The following is a 20,458-nucleotide window of genomic DNA, read 5'->3' as shown; positions in this document are numbered from 1 at the left end:
CAGGACGCGGTGGCTGTCCCCGTGGAAGCAGAGGCTCAGGGAGGGCGGGCCCTGTGCTTGCTTTTGGCACTGAGGGATATGAGCAAGGTGTGTCCTGAGCGCCCTTCCCGGCTCTTCTGCTGCCCCCCTGCCTGCTCCTCTGGGCTGCATGTGCTCCCGTCCTGCAGGGCTGGGAGAAGGAACCTTGGTAAAAGAACCTCACAGCTTCTCCTCAGAGAAGGAGCTGACTGGCAAAACTCTGGGAGGGGCTAAGAGTATGAAAGGCAGAACATCCAGAACATCCATTTTGCAGAAGAGCACGTGGCTGCTGGTCACTGAGACTCCCAGCGCTGTAATTTTTCCTTTTTCAGTCCTTTGTTGTATATTTGTTGGGGTTTAATAAATCTTTGAAATTTTAAGTGAGCGTCATTTCTCGCAAGGAGGAATTTGGTATTTCTAAACACTGATTGCTGCTGCATTTCTTTCCATTTTAAGAACAGCTTCTGTTATGAGTCATGCTGCGCAAGCCTCGAAGAGCAAAAAAAGCTCCCAGTGTAAGTTTTCCTGCCCTTTTCAAAGGGACCAATCCCGAGGGACTCATTGCAGTGACTCTGTCAGAGGAGGCACAGCCATATTTGCCCTGTTTCCAGAGCCAAGGAAGCTGAGGCCGTTACATTCTTCTTACAGACTTTTGAATTTGTTTCATTGTAAAAGTTTGGAACAGCTTTGAATTCAGTGATTTGGAAGGTCTGTGTGCCTCCTTCCTAGCAGGTATATGGTTTCAACAGCGAGGGCATGACTCAAACATGTGGAATGTGCTGCTTTCCTGAGCTGTTCTGAAGGCAGCACATTTGAACTGGCTAGAAACAAGTAGGGTGAAATGTGGAACTGTTTTCTAGATGTAATCTATAACCTGTTAATTACAGCTTGTCCCGTCTTTCCACACTGAAGTCAATTCCTGTCCTTTGTCCTGTTCAGGAGGTAAGAGGATAGTAAAGGATCTTTTAAAGAAAAAGGACTAATTAAGTGATGAAGGCAGAGTAGGAGGAAGAGAATAAATGCTGACTATTCTAAATGTCTTTACAGTTAGAGCAGTGAGGCAAACCATGGGAGTAAGGTCCTGTTAGAAGCCTGAAATTGATTCTAGGGTTGGACTAATCTGAGAGTTTGTGTAAATTTTCCTGGTTCAGCTCTAACTTCCAGTCCTGTGGCATCATTCTCCTTGCCTCCAGCCCTGCAGCACCAGGCTGCCCCCATGGACACCTGGGGACGGTGGCACCACTCCTGCCACGGGCCTGAGCCCTGCGGCGGCGGTGCCTGGAGCTGCAGCTGCATCCACGGGAACAGAGCCGGCCAGGCCAGCAGAACTCCTCCCTGTCCTGCACGGAGCTGCTCGAAATGGGTAAGGGAGTGTCCTTCCAGCACTGCTTACTAATTCTTCCTTTGGCCTGCTAACTGGACTGACTAATCAGCGTTTGGCTTTGCTGTGACCTCTGAACCCCTGCGAGGTTTCTGTTTGCCCATCCTAAAGCAAAGGAGCTGTGCAGGTGCAGCACTGACAGCTCTAGGACATGGTGCCTCCTGTGAGGCCAGCAGCAGGGCACGAGGTGGAAGGGCTGGCAGGGCAGAGAGGCACCAACAGCTCCCAGTAGGGTTTGTTTTATAAATTCATGTTTATTTCTGCATTGAAAGGGGTTGAAAGCTTATTTAAAAGCACAGTGCAGCTCCCATTCACGCTCCCCAGGCTCGGAGCAGGCCCGGGGCTGCCCTGTGCAGGCTCCCAGCGCCCCTGCCCTGAGGCACAGCAGGGCCGGAGGTGCTGCCGCTGCACGGACCGCAGGGAAGGGCTCGGGAACAACGGGAACGGGGGCGAGGGGCTCTGCCCCGGCCGTGCAGCCATGGGGAGAGGGTGGGGCTGCACCTCAGACACGGCCAGTGTCACCCCCCGTGTGCTGCCACAGCTTGAACCTTCTGTCCCCTGGCCACAACCCCCTGCTCCCGCTTGCACTGAAAATCTCTGTGCTGGAATGCAGCACTGAGGGACAGACAAGCTGTGAACTGCATCTCATTTTTAACAATCCATTCTGTTACTGCTTAAGGCAATTTACAGGTAATATCCAATGTAATATGGCCACGAGTCTCGTGCTGCAGAAGCACAAATAATGGTGTGGTTATAGAAAAAGGCATCTTACATACATAATAGCCTGAGAGCACATGAAGTTCTTCTCTGTTGCTTCACTATAATGTGCAGCAGAGTCCATGTGACACAATTTGGAAAGCCAGCTGCAGCCTTGTGATGTAATCCATGACAGAGGCACAGATCCCAGCGGGTGCCTCACGTAGGTTCCAATCTCCTTTTCTTCAAGCTCTGACTTCTCCTGATGGGGCTGCACCCTGCCACACAGGGAGAAAGTGAGAAATTGACATTTTTTCTGCCTCTAAGTAGGTTCCTCAATTCTTTTTCTAACTCTTCCTTGACAGGACAGTAGGATGGGAAAAAAGCAGTTTTCCAAGACCACCGTCCCAGCTTCTGCAGCCAGGCCCAAAAGAAAGGAATGTTTTTCCCACTGGATTTTCCCCATCTCCCAAGAGCCCCAGTACAGGCAGAGCTCAGTCCCGTGTGGCAGCATGTACCTGGGGTGTGCTGGGGGGCACAGCTGGTGCTGGGGGCTGCAGTAGGGGGCTGCAGCTGTGCCAGCCTGGCAGCAGCTCTGTGCTGGTTCCCCCTGTGGGGTGTCCTCTGCTGGGGGCCATGGGGTGTCTCGGGTGCCTGCTGTGCAGCTGCTGAGGGCTCTGACATTTTGGCACCTGTTACCTTCAGGTCAGTGCTCTCCAGGGAAATGTCCCAAAGTTCAGGATCATCTGGAAGGAATGAGAAAGGGATCCATGACACAGTAGTGTACTACAGAAATGGAAGTAGCTCCAAGACCAGCACATTCTTCTCCTACAAGCAGTGACCACTATAAAATTCAAACTGCAAAGCATCTCATGTCAGTGTGTTGTATTTGCAGGGACCCACGTGGCAGGAAGGAATGATGAATCTGACTCCATGTTCTCAGAAGGCTAATTTATTATTTTAAGATACTATATTATATTAAAGAATACTATACTATACTAAAGAATACAGAAAGGACACTTACAGAAGGCTAAAAAGATAATAATGAAAAACTTGTGACTCTTTCCAGAGTCCTGACACAGCTTGACCCTGGCTGCCCAATGAGTCAAAACAACCCACCAAGAAGAAACAATCACCTGATTGGGTAAACAATCTCCAACCACATTCCAAAGCAGCCAAACACAGGAGAAGCAAATGAGATACAAGTTGTTTCCCTTTTCTCTGAGGCTTCTCAGCTCCCCAGGAGAAAAATCCCGGGTGAAGGGATTTTTTCAAAAATATGAATGTGACATCAGTGTGCAGCAGGGTCCTGTCTCTTGTGCCCTTCAGCAAAGTGCAGGCACCACAATGTGTGACCAAAATATCCATAGTTACATTGAGAAATTCAGCCCAGGTTCTGAATTGTACAGTATCACCTCAGGAAAAGGATTTATCAAACAGGTGTACAACTCTACTGAAGAGCCTGAGTGAAACCCCCCATAAAGATGGACATCATTTCCCTGCCACTCAGGCAAAGTTTGTATTGTTAAGGTCAGAATCACACTCACACTTTTGTTATTCCAATTCTTCAGAGCTTTTACCCTTACACTGTATTCTGAATTAACCTGGTTTAAATGCCAATGATTTAACACTTTATTACTCATCACTCTCTTGCTGACCTGCAAAAAACTCCTCTTCTATGGCCAGATCCTGTTGCACTTCTGCTGGAGTGCTGTGCTTCACAGGAGCGTTGGAATTTGCTGCAAGGAGGCAACACAGAAAGAGATTAATACCAGAAATACAGACACACCCTTTGACTCCTTAGCAGAGCATGATTTTGAAATGACAGCCAGCACCAGGTACCCCCTCTTTTGTCCTAGAGCTAAGGCTTAGAATGCAGGAAGTAACATTCTGTACCTGATGGCATCTGATGAGCAACTGTGCTACTTACATGTGGTTCTTAGCCTGTCCATCACCATGTTCCTGCTACTTTAATGTGTAGCCTGTCCATGCCATGTTCCTGCCACCACATGGCCCCAGATTCCCCATGAGCCAAGGGCAGTGTATCAGTAGCTCGGGCAATATCTGTTTGCTTGCAGCTACCACAGCCAAGTGCTGCAGCCTCAGATGCAGCAGGTTAATGGTGCTGGCAGCAGCTGCTTGAGGGTGGCTGGGAAGTTGCAGATTTAATGATGCAGCTTTAGAGCTGACATTCCTGACACTTTTGGAGCACAGAGGGGGAATATATGAAAATGCTCCTGCCTTTGGCCTCAGAGGTGTGTTGATGGCACAGCACAACAGCACATGAAGCTGGCCAGGCTCCTGTGCTGTGGGTAACCTGTGCCTGCTCTCTCTCCAGCAGCTCTGATGGAAAGTGCCAGGCTTGAATGCCACTGCTCACCCTGTTTGCTGCTGGGAGTGACTCCTGGGACCTGCTGCTTTTTCTCCATCTGCTCCCGGAACTGCTGCTGCAGCCGCTTCTGGCGCAGTTTCCTCTGGTAAGTGGCATCACACTCCATGGCCAAGGAGTCTGTGCTCCTGTTCTCCCACCCACAAACACAAAGTTAAACAGGACCTCAGCAATTACATCTTGTGAAGAAAAAAGCCATTAAGAAATAACAGTAAAGAAAATCCCCTGAACTAGTGCTTTATGGCATCTTTGGAATTGAGCTGGCTACATGTTTTAAAGGCCCAGTAATTTCTAATACAGCTTAAAAATTACATTTATAACAGCAGTCTCACCTGGGAGCACTGGGCTGTTTCTGATCTCCTGTCACCACAGCAGCCTCTGTCTGGCCAGGCTTACAGCCAGGTGTCACCTCACAGGGCTGTCTCCCTGCTGCATTCTGCCTTTCCACATAGCTGCTGTATCTTGCTTGCTCTATTTCAGGCTCATAGTCCTGCATTTTAGCTTTGACCAAGTCCAACTCAGGGGGTACCTGGTCAAGGAGAAAAAAGAAAAGGTTCAGAAATTTCTATCATCAACTTAATGAAATAAGCACTGGTTAAAAATCTATTTGGTTTGCTCTAAGCTGAACAATAAGTTAGAAACCTGAAATGCTCTTTCAGTACCCAGTAATTCAGTCAGTTAATAATTGAATTCCTGTGACTTTGTGTTGGTTTAATTGTTCAGTGCTGCAGGGCAGATGGTGAAGTCTCCCCACATGCTCTGCAAACGAGAACAGGATTTTACAGCTTCTCACAGCCCCACAAGTCTGTTGCTGAGTGAGTTTGTTTTACCAGTCCATTTTCCTGCTTGTGCTAAAGGGCAAGGCCAACCTTTACTGAGTTTTGAGGAAGGTACACCACCATTCCTGTTTCTTAAAGATGGGATGTTTTGGCTCTGTCACCTTACAAGTTTGTGGCAGTGCCTCTTAACAGACGATGTCCCTGGCAAACCAGAGACCTGGGCCATCTTTGCCTTGTGAGGTGTCACTTTGGATCTCCTCCTACAGTGTCTGACAGGACTGCCTTGCAGCTCTAGGCCTCTAGCAGAGTTTGGCAAGTCCTACTGTGATTGAAGGCAGCTTTGCTATGGAAGTCCATGGATCAGTAGCTGCAGGAGGCTTCCTTTTCCCTCCTTCCACAAGGCAGGTCACTGCCTAGAAGCCTCCTGCCCCCAGCTGGTGCACAGCAGGAGCAGGCAGGACCCATGGTGGCTCCTGAGGTGCCGCTTGAGGAACAGGAGGAACAGCCTGCTCTGTGTGTGTGAGCTGTTTGCTAGGAAGGCTGCTGGTCTCAGGAACCCTCGGGAACGAGAGGCACTGCCAGCAGCACTGCCAGCAGCACTGACTGCCAGCAGCACTGCCAGCAGCACTGCCAGCAGCACTGCCAGCCCTGTGCCTGCAGGAGCAGGGGCAGCCCCTGTACCGCACCTGCCGGGGAAGCTTGTTCACGGCTCGCAGGTAATCCTTGTCCAGGATGCAGTTCCCAAGGGCATTGCCAAAGCACCTGAGAAACAAGAGAGCTCACTGAGACTGGAAACCTTTCATCCCACAGAACTTCTGAAAAGGGGCAAGTGCTCATCTTCACTTACTTGAGTGCTCTCTTCAGTCCATCTGTTACTGCCTCCTTCCTTGCCTTTTCTAAGGATAAGGCTTTAGATTTCAGACCTTCACTGACTCCATACCCCACATCTTCATGGTATGACCCATCCTGCAGTACAATTTCAAATATAAGAGGATTTTATACGTGCAGGTGCTGTGCTCTCCCAAGCCTGGGTACTTGCTCTGGGCTGTTTGTTCCACAGCAAGGTCAATGTTTAGGACACCAGCAGGTTCCCTAATGCAGGGCAGTACCCGAGGACTGTGCTTTGACCCATGCAAGGACTTTCATCCACAGCTTCAGGCAATTGCTCAGCTACAGTCAGAGCCAACAAAAAAACCCATTTACCTTAAGCTGAACTCTCACAAAAGCACAGACACCCACGTAGAACCTGCCATTGTTGAGGTCAACAAAGTCTGGAAGGAGATATTTGAAGTGTTAATGTATAAAATCAATAGTGGAAAAGCAACTGTTGTCTATGAAAGTAACTTCTTTCTTATCATCTAGTAGAAGTCTGCAGAAAGCCTGAATTTCTAAGGAATAACTAGTTATGGCATTATCTGAGAAAGGTAGAAGTTTGAAGGATGTCAGTCCTTTCTTGACTGAAAAGGGGGAAAGAAAATGGTGGTGCAGAATAGATGGAAAGCAATGAAGTAAGTTGTTCTATTTCTAGAATCTACCAGCCTGAGTTAAGAAAAGATTTCTGAAGGTGGGGGAGAAGGAAGAAGGTAATTTAAGCTGCTGCTTTGACCTACTTCAGCAACCAGTCTTCAGCATAATCACAGCAGATCTGCAAACAAGGACAACACTCCTCTGGCAGGCACTATTTCAGCCATCAGCATGGAAGAGGCTAAAGCTTTAAGATCACCTGAACACATTATAGCTGAAAAATTTTCCCAAGGTTTTCTGTTGTAAAAACCTCAGTACTGGGTATTAGCTAGAAGAGAAATCTGCAGAAAAAAAATGGGTCCCTAAAGATTAGGGGCCTATTAACTGAGAATATCAACTGGTGAGAGTCTAAAAATACAGGTGAGTATGAAAGTTGGCTTAGGACTGCTGAGTGTTAAATGTTTAATTGTAATTACTCTTGACTGAGTGTACCCATAGAGATCAGAGTCTTGATTAGAATAGCTCAAGAATAATCATAAACACATTCAGAATAATGACTATGACAGAACTAAAATGAAAACAGCTCCATTATTATTCAATTTCTCTCATTTTTACTAACTGTTAAGACACCTGGAAGTTGCTCATGCCTGTGCCCAGGTGCTTTGAAGTGATGAAGTTGTAGCAGCTGAGGTCTCCTGGTCTGTTCAGCCTGGAGGAGGCTGAGGGGAGACCTCAGTGCAGTTACAGCTTCCCTGAGAGAGGAAGAGGAGGGGCAGGCACTGATCTCCTCTCTGTGGTGACAGTGACAGGACTCAGGGAATGGCCTGAAGCTGTGCCAGGGCAGGTCTAGGTTGGGTATCAGGAAAAGGATTTTCCCCCAGGGGTGGTTGGGCCCTGGAACAGCTCCCCAGGGCAGTGGGCACAGCACAGCCTGCCAGGGCTCAAGGAGTGTTTGGACAACATGGAGTGACTCTTGGGGTGTCCTGTGCAGGGCCAGGAGCTGGACTCGGTGATCCCTGTGGGTCCCCGTGGACCCCTGTCCTTTCCAATCATGTTCTGTGATGGAAACTATGAAGCAAAGACTTCTTTGCCCCCAAGAGACCCTTACCAACATTCTGCTGAGTGACTGAGTGAGCCCAGCCATTGAAGCCAAACATTTCATTGGCCAGACTGATGACCTTGTGACCCTCAATGTAACAGACCTGAAAAGAAGAGCACATACACATAAATATATATATATATATAAATACATGGCCTTCTGCACACATCTCTGCACACTTTATTTTTAACAGAGATTTAACACATACCATCTTACACTGAGGAAACCCAGCTAAATTCAAGGTTCATAATGTGAGTAAAAGGCTGATAGTGCAGCTTCAGGTGCATTCTCTTCCAGCAAATGTGGTGGGGATTAATATAACAACAAATATGACTTAATCAACAGAAGGCAGAATGGGCACTAAAGATGGTAAATGTAGCCACTATTATATAATGTTTCATATAATCCAATTGTGGGAAAAAGTAGGGATAACATCTCAGTGTTGCACAAGTAGACAGATATTCCTTTGTAAAAGATGAAGCACTGAAAAATTAAGTCTCTTTTTAAGCGTAAAAGGAAAATCTGTGGCTCAATAAGAGCCAGAACTTATGCCATGCTCACTTTGCATTCATATCTGTGTATTAAACTACAAGAGGGGAAATTAAATTAAAAAAAAAATAAGGACTATTGTAACAAGTTAAACCCCAGTTTTCCTGGGAAGAAGGGAGTTGAACACCATGTTTGCTCCTACCTTTTGCCCTCCTCCTGCCTGCCGGCTGCTGATGTAGTCGGGGCCCAGCCTCTGGCGCAGCGCGTGCTGGATGGCTCGGTACTCGCTGGCCGTGTACTGATACTGGGCAAAAACAGCACAGCAACACCTCACTCACCTCCCTGTTTCAGCTCCCCCTCCTCTCCTGACAGCACTGCTTTATCCCACTCCTTCCCACATGGGCATGAGCCAGTGCTTGAATTGGGTGTGACAGGCAAGGAAACACCTCAGGGTGTGTACGTGCCTTAGATTGTTCTTTTCTCAGCTTACTGTTGATAGATACAGGCATTAATTACTGAGCTGCAGCAATTATTTTTCATTTATAATCCTAACCACAAACACACAGAGAAATTTCTATATTACTGCTCAAAACCAAAACATAGTATCTCTGTGATCAACAAGAAACTTGTATTTAAAGACTCCAACAAAACTGAAGATGAACCATATTCCACTGCCACGTGTCACCAGGGCAGGGAGGACAGCAGCTCAGGAAAACTGAGCTAAATAGTTTAAATAGGAATTTCTTGAGTTATCCAATTTCTTTGGATAACTCCAACATCACTGCTATGATTGGAGAACACCAGCATCACGGGAAGCCTAAAGTGTTGGAAGTTTAGGTTTGTCTTAGATATCCAATTTACAAAATGTAGCAAAGCCTAAATGTATGTTTAAGGATTTGAGAGCTGAAAAGTTTGTGTTGTTATGGCCTGAAGTGGGACAGAATAGAGGTTTCACCACTTACATCATAAAAGTTATGTATGCATGTACTGGCTGCCCTAACAATTCAGCAGAACACAGAATTTTGTAGTGTTTGTCTGTGTGCCATATAAATTCCAACTCCTGCCATTTAGCTTTAGCTTTATTTAAACTTAACAGTAAAAATTTTATCTTTTTCCTGACTCTAGAATGCAAGCCTGTAACCAAAAAGCCTAAGGAAAAAGCGAAAATACACAAGCTTGTGCCACATTCAGCAACTATGGAGAAATGGCTATCATGGAGAAGAGAATTCATCACCAAAAGCTCTGCTCAGTCCAGATAAAGTTTTCTTTTTTCAAATAATTTTACAACTTTTCAAAATGATTTTTTAATAGCTGAAGGCAGTTGGCTTTTCTGAACCTGTACTGAGACTATGTGTAAGCATGACTCAGGCCATGTGGGAATAAGAGAGAATAAAATGAGACCCACTTTTAAGGTACAAGAGGTAAAAAACCTTTTGAGAAGAAGCCAGACCAATTCATTATAACTCGAGGCATGCCAAGACTATTGCAGAGAAAAAGATGTGAAGTTCAGTAGGGTGCAGCATGATTCCAGCCTTACTGTACCCAAGCTGCAAAGGAATAAACATGCAGAGCAGATTTCCAGTAGTGTGAGCCTGCAACTTGCATTTCCCTGTTGGGCAGAAGGAACTGACCTGTCCAAAGGAAGCCACTGAGTCCCCAGTGTTGGAGCTGCTGCTGCTGCAGCTCTCACTGTCCTTCCCCTGGCTCTCAGGCATCCCTGGAGGTGAGAGAAAATATAATCACTGAAGAGCACAGAACTGACAGTCCATATGACGACATGGTAAAAAGCTTATTCTAAATATCACACTTGTAAAAAACTATAAATGTGGGGTTTTTTCCCTTTTAGGTAAATGTGAAGGCACTGTACCATGCCAGGGAAGGAAAAAGAATTCCCTCTTTCAGATTCTTCAGCACTGTCTTCCTGGACCACTTTTAATATCCATTAATACTTTGATAAAAAGCAGGGACAACTTTACTCAGCTATACCCTTACTTGTCAGTTTTATTTTAGATTGCTGTTTTGACTGTAATCACTCAGCCTGGTGCCACATAAACCAACCATGCAGAGCTGAGAAGCACAGAACCTGCCAGAGCTGTAAGAAGTGGTACCAGTAACTCAGTAGATGGCACCCTTTTCTAAGCCAGTATCCAACACTTCCCAGCACTGCACGGCCACTCCCCCCTGCTCTGGAGCAGTGGGCCTGGGGAGATGGTGCATCCAGCTGTGCCAGGGGTTGTAGCAGCACATCCAAATAACCCACAGAGATGATCTTTTGTTGTATTTGCACTAATGCTGAGCACAACTGATAGCCCAGCACTCAGACTTTTGTAGGCAATACAAATACAAGACAAAATCAGACATACAAGAGAGCTGGGGATGTCAAAACAGTTTGAGAAAGTCTAAAATCCTCAGCAGATAGCATGATTTGCCAGTCAGTCAGCACTGGCTAGTACTCTGCTTTGTTAATGCATTCCAGGTGTGGCACTTTTTAAAGTAAGTTGTTTTTCCAGTCTCTAAACAAGAAATCCAAAGTTCATTGAGGACTTGGCAAACAATATTCAGAAAAAGGATACCGGTTGTTTCCTTGGCAAATGTGAGCACTGGCAATTTTGCCAAATGTAGCTAAAATTCTCCTTAATTTTGGTTGGCTAGAATGATTCCTCTCTGGTCCCAAACTTGTATAATTGTACAGTGTTCATACACCTGAATGCATTTCCATCAGAAGTTAGCAGCAATTTGTAAATGCATTTGGCTTTGGAAAAGAGCAAATAGAAAGCAACATTACCAGGAGAAACACTTGTGATTTAAGCAGGCTATTTCCTCTGCTCAGCAAAGAGAGTTCACTGCATGGGGAGGGAGACAATTAGAGAGACATAAATAGTGTGTGTGGCCAAGGGAACTGAAATTTGAACAATACTGTTGCCTCCACTCACACCCCCAAGCTGCCTCAATCAGATCTTAATCACTCTGAGCCCTTGGGAAGAAACAATGACCAAAATGTCACTTGCCTACAAACACTGTGACCAATTTATGCAAAGTAGGTGGGTGGCATTTTGATGCAAAATTGGTTAATACCAGTTTTAGTTAAAGTCCTTCAAGCTTTTACATGGTGTGCAACACTATCAGTCTAAATTCAGTTGTCAGTGGTTTGTATTCAAATGATGTGTGGATCCAGTTTGAGTGAAGGAGACACAAGATTCCAGTTTAGTTTAGTTTAACCAGTTTAGTTTAGGCTTTACCTAAACTAGGCAGGAGCAGCTTCAGCTGTGGGTCTTGTTTAAACCAAACCCTCCATCAGAGCAAAGTGGGGGGTTTTGCAGTTTAGCAAAGCCAAGCCTTGTGTCTCAAAGCAATTTTCTGAGCATTTCAGAGTGACAGAACTTCGATATAATGTGTGGGGACAGGATGGAAGAGAACAGAGGTGGTGCAGAAGGCAATCTCACCCCTGAGGAGTTGCAGCTGTACTAATTACCAAGGATTGGGAACAGGCCTGCCCTTAACAGGCCACAGCTGTGTCCCACAAGGATGAGTGCTATAAAAGGATGGGTTAGGCAGTCAGAGGAGAGCTGGAGCTTGCTGGCTGTGAGGAGCTGCCTGTGAGACATCACCCAGAAGGTATGGAAGTTTTGCAATAAGATAATGACAATATAAGATATTATCAGAGTAGGAGCTGGGAAGAGAGAAAAGTGAATTCTGCACATGGAGCTATAAATCTATCTTGGTGCTAGAGCCAGGTAAGGTACTTCCATTCCTCATTGGAATATTGTTTCCTCACTGCCCTGCTCTCTCCCCACAACATTTTAACTCACATGAAACATTAATGCTGAAGTAGATAATAAACCATTCACTGGAGTGCCCAAGAGCCTTGGACACCCTCTGAGGCCAGGGCTGTGGTAGGAGGCTGCCTGACTCATTCATCAGTGTTAAAATATGTGCTGTTTTTAAAGCAGAAAGACTAAAAATTAAAGTTCAAGTATGTGTTTGAATATGCAGGATGATACAAGCAATTTATCAGTTTAAATGTGAGCAGGAATTATAATTTACTATCTTTGTGGCAATGGAACCATTGTTTATTATTTACAGGGAATTCTTTTGAGTTTAGCTGGTAATGGTCTCAGGAAGTTTTCTTGTCACTGAGAAGGAGTCCACATAAGACTAGAGGTGCTGCACTGTGCTCCAAAATATTGCCTTGACACACTAGAACAGGTAAAGAAGCTTAGGAGCTTTTACTACTACCTATTTTAGTCTTGTCTTTCCAAATTTGAACACATTAGGTACATAATCAGAAAAAAACAACCTCTGTTTTGGGAAATTGGCTATGAAATACTAATTTTGAACAGCACTCTACAAGTAGGTGTATTTGCATGGTGGTGAAATTGAGCACTGCTGAGAAAAACGTGTGTGTACACAAATTCTTGTGCAGGAAATAAATCAATCTACCAGAACTGATAATCCTGAAGTTAATCTGTTCAAGTATATCTACCACTGTGGGGCTACAGCAGCAACACCTTCGCCTGCTATGATTGTATGAACATAACTTCTAATCTTCTACCTTCCTCACACACCTTTCTATCTCACTGTCTGTTACCTGCCACAAATTTATTTATTGAATAATGTCTTTTCCTATCAGTTCCATTCTGCCTTGACAGACTAGGTTTTGAACCATGCTCTAATCCTGTGGTAGGAGTGCCAGTTCCCCTCACCTGTGAGGTGGAAGCAGCAGCTCTGCAGCACTTGAGAATAGTTTGCATACCAAGCATTGTGCAAGCACCACGGCTTGGGCAATGATCAGCTAGAACATGGATGTTCCAAGGAATTCATCCCAGCATCCCACAAGCTGAAACAGGGCTTCAGCACAGACTGTGAACATCCAGAGGGCTTTTCATTCATCCTTGCCCTCTCTATCTGGTAAGCTTCCCTCACAGAGAGGCTGAGTAAAAATCTTCAGCGTTCTTTCAATAAGTGCAATTCCACTGAGCCCAGCAAGAGCCAAGTTCCACAGGCAGCAAGTGGGAATCAGTAAGCACTAAAGATACTCAACCTAAGGTATTACTGTAAGAAAACATCCAAAAAACTTTACTAGCTTTATATTTCTATGGAGTTTTCTTTCCTCTGAGAACCCCAAACTATTTTATGAGCTGTTTTTGACAGAGCTGAAGTACCTCTTTCAAGTGTAATGGGGCAGATGTTCCTAATCAAGACAGGCCTGTGCCACTCCACAGTTTAAAAGGAGTGGAAAAGAGATGATGCAATTGCTTGTGGATAAGCTGCACACAATAGAGCTTCCCCAGTTTAATTTCTGATATCTCTAGGTAAACAACCTTGATGGCTTGAGAAAAGTGAAGTAATGTTCTGTTAACTTCAGCAGGAGGAAAAGATACTCACTGAGAGGTTAAACATGGAAATGTTTAACTCAGCTCAGGAGACTGAGTGTCTGCTGCACACTACAGCTGGCCTCAGGTGCTGACAGTGCCTTTTTCATGCCCCTCACTCATTCAGGCCACATTCTGTAACAAGAGAAAAACAGGTAAAATCACACAGCATGGTTGAGCTCCCTGCAGTAGTTTAAATATATTTGTTTTCAAGGCATGCAAGCACCACTGTGACAGTTCCTGCTCAGTTCCAGCACAGGTGGACACCTCCATGCAGTCCCACTCATTCCACTGGAATCTGTGTGTGGTTCCAAATGCACAACTGAACTCTTTTATTTGTCAGGCACTGCTGGGTTTACTCTTGGCATGTCTAGGATCATGATCCTCCCTGCACTGAACAGAAAATGCTATTTATGGTTCCACTTTTTTAACATTTTAATGAACAGAGGGGAAAAGTCTTTCTTCCTTACTTTTATACCATTTTGGAAGGGTAACAGTGCATTTGTGGGGGTGTGTTTCTATTTAAGAATTTTTGGCTACACCTAACATCTGAAACAAAGCTTACCTGATGAATTCCTACATTCTTGGAACACAGGATGAGAAACTCACCTCACTGTGCTGTTTCCTGCCATGGCAGCCTTTACACAGCTGCTGCAAGGGGCCTGCTTTCCCAATAATTACAAATCCAGCCCAAAGTGCTTGGTTTAGCAGTGCTTGCTGTGTTTTAGCCTGCATATTTTTCAAATTTTTGTTGGTCATGCCTCTAAACATTTTCTTTAATAGCACTGGTGTATGTCAGTTACCTCTTTGCTGTTTCACTGCCTGCTGCAATTTTTGCCTTACAAAGGGTCCAAAAAAGTTTCATTAGTTAAAAATGCACCAACAGCATCCTAGGAAACAGGTCATCCCAAACAATTCTAAATTTGCAATACATTTGTTTTTCAAGAATATAAATCCTGTTTAACTTCTCACATTACTTAATTCCTTTGCATTTACTCACTATCTGTATAAAAAATATTTCATTAAAGGGATTGACTGCTACTCCTGCACAAATACTTTTTGGTATTATATAAAATAAAATTCCTTATATCAATAAACAGTGGCCAAGGGGTAGAACTGAAAGAAAAGAGAAACAATTCTGTCATTCTAGTTTTTTTTCAGGTATGAAACAGTAACACCTCACAGTCACAAAACCCAAAGTGAACCATCTGCTCTTCAAGAGGTTTCACATCCATGCAGGCAGAGTAAAAGCTCTTGTTCTGGAGACCAGACCAGGCAGGAATATTACTCAAATATCATCAATTATTTACATGGGTACTTCTTTCTAAAAGCCTGTGAGGTTGATTTATCACCACATCATTTATGTACAAGTCCCTTCAGTCCTTGCAAGGCAAAGGCAGCAGGGTTTTTAACCCAGGAGTGATGGTTTGGGACTTGCAAGGAACAGCAGCCTGTCCAGCTGTGAGCAGGAAGCCTGCAGCTCTCCCAGATGCAATTAGCAGGCAAGAAATCAACCCAGCCTGGAAATGAAACCTCTGTGAGCACTGTGGGAGCTCTGTCAGAGTGTGCAGCGCAAACCCACGCTGATCACAGGCACAGGTGACACTTCTGGCAGCAGCACCCTATTAACATGACACACTAATTAAGCTGGGATGAAAAACCTAAAGCTCTTAGGCTCTGTTTTGCTCCAGGTTGACACTTGCTTATTGTTACATGGAAAATCATTTACACTTGAAATTGGCAGGATAACTGAAGCATGGGCAAGCCTGTTGTATCTATTTCCATTCTTCTGCCTTCTTAGCCAGCAAGATAAGTATAAATTATCTCTTTTTTGTAGGGATACCTTAGGCCTGACAGAAGGCCTTAGATACTGTAGCATGCACTATATGAGTCTACAGAAATTAATTTAAAACGGACTCTGCTTCCACAGTAGGAAGGTAAGTTCAGGTTATTGAGATCTCAGTGGATATCAGGCTGCCAGAGGTCTGAATTGTAATATAAATGGCAATTAAATATAATAATACATCAAATATAGGCAATATATACTATGATGAAATAATAGAAGATAATTATAATATAAGCTGTATTCATTGCAAGAAGACACTAATTTAAACACTGATAGTTTACATGTCAGTAAGTGTCATTCCTTGTATAATCTGACAGACCTAACCCATTTGCCAAAATCTCTCAATTTAGTGTCCCCTGGGAGTGAGGGCTAAGGAGGTCAGTGCTGTTGGCTCCTTACGCCCTGAAATCACAGCAAACCCAACCTGGGAGGATTCTGGATAGGGTCAGTTGCTGTCCGCCCGAGGCTCCCTCAGCAAACACCGGCCTCACGCAGGGCCCTGGCCCGCCGTGGGGGGCCGCTCAGCAGCCGCTCGTAGGGGGTGTGCCCGGTTCGGTGCCAGGTTCGATGCCCGGTTCGCGGTCCGCAGCCCCCGCCGTACCTGGGCCCCGCCGCGGCCTGTTCGCAGTTCCCGCCCGGAGCGGCCGCTACGGCGCCGGAGAGCGGCCAAACTTCCCCGCTGGGCGCGCGCAGGCGGTGACGCGCGCCGGGGGCGGGGCGGGGAGGGCCGGGCCGAGGGAAGCCCCGCGCGGCGAGCGCGCGCGCCGGGGGGGGCGGGGCCTGCGCGTGTCTCGCGCCGGGGGCGCGGGAGGGAGCGGCGGAGCAGAAGCGGCGGGAGCGGAGCGGAGCCGAACCGAGCGGAGCCGGGCGCGGGCAGCTTCGCCCGTCCCCTGCCCTGCCCTGCCGTCCCCTCCCCGCGGGCTGACAGGCAGGTGAGGGGCCGCGCTCGGGGCGGGGGGAGGTCGGGTTAACGCGCCTTGCTGTCCGCTGGGGGGAGCCCGGGGCGGGGCGGGGCCTGCGGGCGCCGGTAGCTGCGGGAGCAGCCGCCGCGCTGGGCAGGGGCTGCGGCGGCGGCCGGGCAGGGTCCGGCGGGGGCTGTGGCCGCGGAGCTGCAGCGCAGGTGGGTCCGGGCCCGCGGGGGTGCGCGGGCTGTGGCCGGGCGGAGGGAGGGGGCGGCCGGGGGGGTCGGGGCCTCTCCCCGCCGGGCCCCTCACGCTGTCACCGCCCGGGGCGGGGCGGCCCCGGTCCGACCCCGGGAGCGCGGCCGCATCGCCCCGCGGGCCCGCGTCCTGCCGGGCACTGCCGGCGCCCGGGCGGGGTTCGGCCGTGCCTCGCACGGGCGGTCATTCCTGCTCTGCCCATTCGCATTCCCGGCCGGGCTTTTCCGCCCCTCTGCATTCAGCCTGTCCTTGGGAAGCGCACGCTTTTGTTATCTCAGTCACCTCAGCGAGGTAATGGGGAGCGGTGTCGTGCTGCCCAGACCTGGTGGCCGTGCTGGATTTTTGGTGTTTTCTCTGCGAGCGCTGCCTGGTCAGTTTAATGTATTTTATTGCATCTACTACGAGCCAGTGTCAGCTGACACGGTGCTTTGTTTCTGAGCGTGCTGCCATCCTGAAGCCTGTGTCAGGAATTGCTGCCCTTCCACATCTGTCTCGTTGGGAGTGTGAGCTCTGAAGGTTAGTTAGGATTTCTACACGATTTGTTGAACCTGGAATGTTACATGCGCTCTGCAAGTTTCATGTTATGGTTTGTTTCATGTTATGGTTGTGACACGGTGTGAAATGGTTTAAAGGGAAGCCCCGGTGGAAATGGGAGATGCAAAGATGTAAAGAAACACCTATGGAGCTGCTGGTGGTGGTGGGCAGCAGTGCACAAGCCGAGAGAATGAAAGCAAACGGATAAAAATAGGATTGTTCTGAAGAGCAATGTGTGTTTTACGTTTTGTCCCAGCACGGTTTGGGGGCCACGCTCAATCATGCAGGGTGGTTGTAGCTGGGTAGCCTGTAGATCCAACAGGCTGTAACCACAGAAAGTTGTCTGCTTTGGTTGTGATTCTCAAACAATGGCCAGGGATGTCTGCAGCAGTCACCTCCACCAGCTGCCTGCCCTCCTTTGCTCCCTGAGATTATTGCGTCTGCAGCCGTAGGTGGCTGCACACACATCCCCTCCTGAGCCACAGCCTGACACGGTCCTGGAGTTTGTGTTGGAAGCTGCAGCAGCTCGGATGTGTGCCCCAATTCAGGGTCAGTTGTGAGTCAGCAGCCTTAGAGCCATTCCAAATGGAATAACATGAGGGAAATCACCACCTTGGCCCATGCTGCTGTGGCTGGAGTTGGTAGTAAAATAGGGGATTTTTTTCAGTAATGAAAGCAGTGATTATTTAGTTAACAGCTGTACTGAATGTAGTTCAGCTCTGGAAGCACAGTTCAGAACTTTTATCACAGAACAGCAGTTCCCAGAACAGTCAAGTCTATGCCTACTGTATCATCCAGAAATTTGGAATTGTCTGAATCCATCAGGCTGTAAGAGGGGCTGCAGCTAGAAAAAGGTTGGGATCTGCTGAATGAAATGTGAGTTCATCATAATCTTTGATATAATTTGAACTTCTTCCACCACTTCTGGGAAACCAATTCAAGTGTAATTAAATCACTGTTGGGATGTTAGCAGAAGCCTGAACTGTAGAAAACCTGCTCTCTGGACTACATTAAAGCATCATGTTTTTCATAATTTTTAGCATTCTTTTTGATCCTGTCATGAGCTTTTTTTGAGATTCCATTCACGTAACTTTTCATCTGTAATATGTGGCTAATGGATTGATTAGCAAAAGAGGCAAGTTTGGTATTTATGCGGCTTGTTCCTTTTTACTGAATTGCAGATCTTGGTGATAAGAGAAATCGTGGCTATTTTTTGAGGGGGTCTTTGGTTTTTAGTGGGTTCTTACTTTTTTTCTTTCCTTTCTTCTTTTTTTTCTTTTTTTTTTCTTCTTCTTTTTTTTTTTTCTTCCTTTCTTTCTTTGAATCTGCCACTTTCTCAGTTCCTGGTAGCAGTTGTATGGTGAATAGAAGTATTTCACCATGCTATTGTCACCAGTGCTGGAGTTCCTTGCCCCTATTCCTTACTTTGTGCAGCAGGATACTCTCCCATTGTTATCTCTCATCCCCTCACCCCTCCCTCTTTGCAAGCCTGAAAACCTCTCTAGGGTGAGAATTCTGTTACAGCCCTTACCTGCCTAAGCCACTGGAGAATTGTGTTATATTTGGAGGGTCTGGCTTGTTTTAGCTGAATATGGTTTGGCCAGAAATACAAGTGTGGAGGGATGCATGTGGCTTTTTCAATAAAAGGACTAAACCCACAGTGTGGGTTCTTGCCCCTTGCTGCTGGCCACCCTGCTGCAAGAGGGTGGCCAGTGTGGTGAGGAGGCCTCTGGCCATTGCTCTTTAAGCCAAGAGTTTTAACTCTGGCATGCAGGAGTGGAGCAGGAGGTCCTAGGAAATCCCTGCCGATGGAGCAGTAGTGGTGTTTTGTAGCACGTGGGTTATGTCAATATGGTTGTTGTCAGGGTGAGATTATGATGGAATTTCTGTAGCTGGAGCGTGCTTTGCCTTGCGCTGCGATGTTGCCCATGGTGACTTTAGGCTGGCTGGCTGCATGGGTTCACTAGTGCTTCTAGGCACTTCTGAAATATCTTTAGTGCTTTGAACATTTTGTTTCTGCTCCTAGGAAGTGGGTTGTTGGTTGCACGCCACCTGTGGGAAAGAGAGAAACAGCCATGGATAAAAACACAAAGTATTTACTGACTTTATACTCTGAAATGAGCCTATAAACTCTTCAGCCATACAGTGACAGAAAATTAACATTCACAGGTCTTCAATCTTCTACATAATTTGAAGAGTCAGGGTTAATTCAATCAGTTTATCCCTAGGAAGTGATATGTGTGATGAAAGAGATATGTTGGAGTTCTGATACCTGTTGCTTTTTGTGTTTTGCCTTTAAAAAGGGCATGTGGTGATTTCTTTTTTTTCTTCACATCTGCTTTAAATTTAGAGACTTATAATTATGTCCCAGTCATTGCTCAAAAGAAATCCTGGTGCACCTAGCCAGACTCCCTACACATGAATAAATAAAGGTTCAGCTGAAATATATGTATTTATTATAATAGTAACAAGCCTTTTTTTGTGGTCTTCTTTGTTTGGGAAAGGAGATGGAAGAAAGGGGACTGTGATGATGACAGCAGACCCTTTATGCTGCTATCCAGACTTATGGGTATTATAAGAAACAAAATTTTGTGTCAGTTAAAGCTGCTTTTGCAGAGAAAGTGCTGTAGAGCAGAACAGAGCATGTGCTGTGTTAGGTCCTCCTTGCTGAGTAAGTACATCCCCCTGAAAGGAATTGTGTACGTGTGGGGAAGAAATGAACTAGGAAACTGATGAATGAATGAATGAATGAATGAATATTTCTGGCTCTCAATTGCAGGTGGTTTTTGCTGGATGGGATACCTTGTAGGAATAGGAAACAGAAAGGTGTCTAAAAAGGACAGGGAACGAAGATGTTTCCATGTTCTGTAGTGCCATTCCTGCTGACCTTTCAGATGTAAGAAGTGTTTAACAGGAATGTCACTTCCTGTTTAGAAATAAAATGCTCCCATGACAAATGAATGCTGGTTTTTTTTTCCCTGAAACTGTTAGGGTCAGGGTTGATGACCTGCCTTTTACAAAACATATTTTTTTAATATGTCAAAGTCACCTGAAGATTTTTGGGGGTTTCTGAGATGCTTTTCTGGGAAGGTTACTCTGTCTATATGTGTGGGGGAGAGTGTATCAATTCACATCTTGTGTTGGGTGAGATAGAACAAAGGCTCTGTTACAGTCAGGGAGCCTGGCAGATGTGGAAGTAGGTGAATTTAATATAAAAAATATAAAACAAGC

General features: G+C 46.2%; 2 protein-coding genes across 16 annotated transcripts in view; one reads left to right on the top strand and one right to left on the bottom strand.

Annotated features, from left to right (window-relative positions):
• Positions 1-279: 279 nt before the first annotated feature.
• Positions 280-16,247, bottom strand: RAD52 (RAD52 homolog, DNA repair protein). 3 transcript variants are annotated; one of them, XM_071422239.1, is made up of 13 exons: positions 16,135-16,247; positions 13,701-13,822; positions 9,947-10,032; positions 8,518-8,619; positions 7,836-7,929; positions 6,467-6,534; positions 6,111-6,229; positions 5,950-6,025; positions 4,817-5,013; positions 4,476-4,612; positions 3,754-3,834; positions 2,614-2,841; positions 280-2,373 (listed from the first exon to the last, which is right to left on the bottom strand). In XM_071422239.1, the coding sequence occupies exons 3-13, from the start codon at positions 10,028-10,030 to the stop codon at positions 2,315-2,317; spliced, it is 1,245 nt and encodes a 414-aa protein (XP_071278340.1). In that variant the 5' UTR covers positions 10,031-10,032; positions 13,701-13,822; positions 16,135-16,247; the 3' UTR covers positions 280-2,314. The 3 variants fall into 3 exon arrangements, with proteins under 3 accessions (XP_071278340.1, XP_071278342.1, XP_071278341.1); XM_071422241.1 differs by lacking the exon at positions 13,701-13,822 and having other exon boundaries at positions 16,135-16,212; XM_071422240.1 differs by lacking the exon at positions 16,135-16,247 and having other exon boundaries at positions 13,701-13,971.
• Positions 16,248-16,283: 36 nt separating this feature from the next.
• ERC1 (ELKS/RAB6-interacting/CAST family member 1) overlaps positions 16,284-20,458 on the top strand; it is a 276,731-nt gene continuing 272,556 nt past the window's right edge. For 10 of the 13 annotated variants that reach the window (XM_071422219.1, XM_071422217.1, XM_071422215.1 and 7 more), the window contains exon 1: positions 16,284-16,465. The gene's annotated coding sequence lies outside the window, so the exon portion shown is untranslated. Of the gene's footprint in view, positions 16,466-16,539; positions 16,654-20,458 lie in introns of those variants that run through there. The other 3 variants (XM_071422212.1, XM_071422223.1, XM_071422211.1) reach the window with 3 other exon arrangements.

Source organism: Agelaius tricolor, unplaced genomic scaffold, assembly GCF_023055355.1.
Source record: "Agelaius tricolor isolate 1412-34295 unplaced genomic scaffold, bAgeTri1.0.p SCAF_3, whole genome shotgun sequence".
Taxonomy (NCBI): Eukaryota; Metazoa; Chordata; class Aves; order Passeriformes; family Icteridae; genus Agelaius; species Agelaius tricolor.
This window is presented reverse-complemented; position numbering and strand designations above follow the sequence as displayed.